Source organism: Pteropus vampyrus, unplaced genomic scaffold (genome assembly GCF_000151845.1).
Source record: "Pteropus vampyrus isolate Shadow unplaced genomic scaffold, Pvam_2.0 Scaffold128, whole genome shotgun sequence".
Classification (NCBI taxonomy): domain Eukaryota; kingdom Metazoa; phylum Chordata; class Mammalia; order Chiroptera; family Pteropodidae; genus Pteropus; species Pteropus vampyrus.
The window spans coordinates 4,944,861-4,948,037 of record NW_011888909.1 but is presented as its reverse complement, the minus strand read 5'-3'; the positions used below and the strand labels follow the sequence as shown (position 1 = coordinate 4,948,037).

The 3,177-nt window shown below is 56.0% G+C and overlaps 1 protein-coding gene across 1 annotated transcript in view; it reads right to left on the bottom strand.

Moving 5' to 3' along the window:
• The window catches only part of LOC105296747 (argininosuccinate lyase-like), an 8,889-nt gene extending 5,797 nt beyond the window's left edge, over positions 1-3,092 (bottom strand). Inside the window, exons 1-5 of the mRNA XM_023534634.1 lie at positions 3,036-3,092; positions 1,302-1,565; positions 871-1,065; positions 396-479; positions 5-90 (exon numbers count right to left, since the gene is read on the bottom strand). Coding sequence (XP_023390402.1) covers positions 5-90; positions 396-479; positions 871-1,065; positions 1,302-1,565; positions 3,036-3,092 — 686 coding nt within the window. The remainder of the gene's footprint in view (positions 1-4; positions 91-395; positions 480-870; positions 1,066-1,301; positions 1,566-3,035) is intronic.
• Between the last annotated feature and the right edge of the window lie 85 nt (positions 3,093-3,177).

Genomic DNA, 3,177 nt, shown 5'->3' with positions numbered 1-3,177 from the left:
GCACAGGGTGGGGGGCGGAGGGGCTGGTGGCACCTGGTCATTCCGACTTCGTCCTGTGTGCAGTTTCCCTGCTGTTTCACCAATGAGCTCCTAGAGGTGGAGGGAGGCATGGGTCAGGGTCTGCTGCTCACTCATGGCCCAGTGGGGCCTGCCCAGGTAAATGTGCTTCCTCCCCACTCTATATCCCACCCCCAACCCCCCAGCCCCCCGCCATATCCCGGGGCCTTGGTCTTGTTCTCGCCCAAGTCTCTGCCATCTCTGCTGAGGCCTCCTGTTCTGAATTCCCACCTGTACCTCATCCAATGACAAAGGGAACAGAATAATTGTTGCTTATGCTCAAAGTGGCCCAGGGAAAGGCAGAGAGAGGAGGCCAGAGAGGTGGGAGACGGTTGTACCTTCAGACGCCGCTCATTGGCCGTATGGATGTCCTCATCATTGGGGTTCAGTTTGAAGGTGCCCTGGGCCCACTCCTCAGCTACCTATAGCAAATGGCAGCGACTCGGGGGTCAGGCAGGCGGGCATCATCGGCCAAGAGGGCCCAGCCCTGTTCCCACTCTCACCCTGACCACTGACTGTTCCTGTATTGGAGCTGAGTCCTGGGAGCGCTCCACAGGAAGGATCTGTGTGCTCCCACCCCCCAGGGAGCATCTCAGGCCCAATGCACCTTTGCCCATGAGCCATGAGGCCATGGGGTATCAAAGGGTGACAAGAGACAGTGAGCACAGCACATGGGTAAAGGGCATCTCTCTAGGTGTATAATCATAAAAACTGAGGAGCTTGGGATGATACCGTAATCTGCACTCGGAGATTTGGTGGGAGCCAGGGCCATAGGGAGGGGCTCTTGGGTGGGCCTTGGGGCGTGGGGAGTACCTTGTCCAGGCCATGGAGTATCTGGTCCATCTCAACCTTGGTGAGGAGCCCTGCTTTCTCCAGGCCTCGGCTATAGGCCTTGCTGCCCTGCACATCCACTTCCCACAGGTGTCGGTCGTAGGTGATAGACGAGTTGAACTTCTCCATGATGGGGTCCACTGCACCCACAAACCGGCCACCCCACAGCTTCCCACTCTGGCCAGGAGAGCAGGAGCTATTAATACCCTTTTCCCCATCGAGAACAGTGCCTCTTACAAAGGGCCCTCAGGAGAGTTATCAAGTGAGATGGCGGTGGGAGCCAGTAGGCAGGATTATTCTCACTGGACAGATAAGGAAACTGAGGCTCAGAGAGAGTCAGGAACTTGTCCAAAGTCACTCAGGGAGTGACTGTGGGAATGTGGCTGTGCACTGAAGTTAGGGCTCTTTCTCACCACATGAGACTGCTCCAGGGAAATGGTGGCAGGGTACAAGACACTCCCGAGACCACGGCAAAACTTCTGGGGCCTTTCCTGCCACTGACCAACGTGAGAAGTCACTCTGGAATCCAGAGTTTGAATCCAGCTCCGATGCACCAATGATAACAGTAGTAATACTGGCGCAACACACGCCGAATTCTCACTGTTTGCCAGGCACCATTCTAATTGCTCGCCATGCACTGACAGCAACCTTCTGAAGTGGGTACCGATACCATTCCGCTACAGAGAAGGGGAAACCGAGGCACAGAGCAGTTATGCGGTTTGCCCTCACTGGGGGTCGGGGGTGGGGGGATAGAGCCAGGTCTGCAGCCCAGCAGTCTGAAGTCACAGCCCACGGTCTGAACCCCACATCCTGTCAGGACATCTCTGCCAGCTCTCCTGATCTGGACTTTTGCTGTAGAGGCAGGCAAGGAGGCACCTGAGGGGCCCAATCAGGCTCGAGTTATCTGCATGTCCCATACTTGGGGCAGGGCCTAGGTCTCAACACCCACCACATTTTTGAAAAGCGCCCCTGACACACCCATTATCACTGGCCTTCCAGGAGGTCACTAGCTGACCCTCTGCCCCCCAGGAGCCGAGGGCAGAGGAATGGGATAGAGACATGTCTGCTTTGAAAGAGGGCACAGGCCAGGGCATAGGACAGATGGGGGGTGGTGCAGAACACTTGAAAATCAGTCCGAGGGCCCAGAGTGCCAAGGATCAGAGGAGAGCGTGCCGGGATGGAGGTGTGCATAATACTTCACTGGCATCTTTTCTGTGGAGTGGGGTTTAAGTGGCCACTGGGGATACGTCCTCTTCTGTTCCCCTGTAATGTCCCGGGCCTCTGTTAGTCACCTGACCATGGGCATGTTATATAATCTCTCTAAGCCTCGGGGTTGATGAATTTTGATAATATTTGCCAAGTGCATACATAGCACAGTGCCTGGCACTCAATAAGGACTCAGTAAATTCTAGGTATTACTAAGGAAAAGGCCGAAGACTGCCGAGGCCAGGGTGTGCCTTAGCTTGGCTTCTATGTGCACCATGGGGCCTCTACCATGCTCTGGCCCCAAGCTCTGAGCTGACCCCTCAGTTGCCTTGGCCAACAGAGGACTCTGCCCTGCAGAAACAGCCCCCGCTCCTTTCGATCTGGGACTGCCCTTTACTTCTCTGCTGCCCCAGCAAGCCTAGATCTCCAGCAAAGCACTACTTGGGGCCCCAGTTCTGACTACTGGGGCCAGGGGGCCAGGGCCAGCCAGCAAGGATGGAGAGCAGCCTGCCCCTCAACCAGAGGTCTGGCACTGCCTCTGGCAGGCCCCTAGACCCCCTGCCTGGGTCGTTAGTAACAACAACTACTTAACAAGAGAAGCTGCAGCCAAGCTAATTAGTGCCAGCCCACAGACGGCCTGGGGCACACAGAGGTCACCTGGTGCCCTGGTCTCCTGAAAGCAGCCCATTCTGTCTTGGGGCCAAGCTTCCACCCCACTGGCAGGCTTCAAAGGGCCCCAGGAAGACGTCAGAGTGAGATGCCACCACCTGGGCACTGAGGAGAAGGGGAGGTCCAATGTGGTGGGAGAGGGCACTGGTCCAAACCAGGGCACAACTGGGCCAGAACGATTCCTTTGGGGCCGAGACCAGGGGCACTGGGTTGGGCTGCGATGAATGAACAGCCAATTTGAGCATGCACAAGGGAAATTCCTATGTTGTTACTGTTAGTATCATTAGCCACCATTTGTTGAACATATTGCTTGGCCCTGTGTTCGGCATTCTATATGTGGGGTTCCACCCTCCTATAAGGTGGGCACTGTCACCCCTATTTTACAAATGAGAGGTTCAGGGAGATCGAGTGACT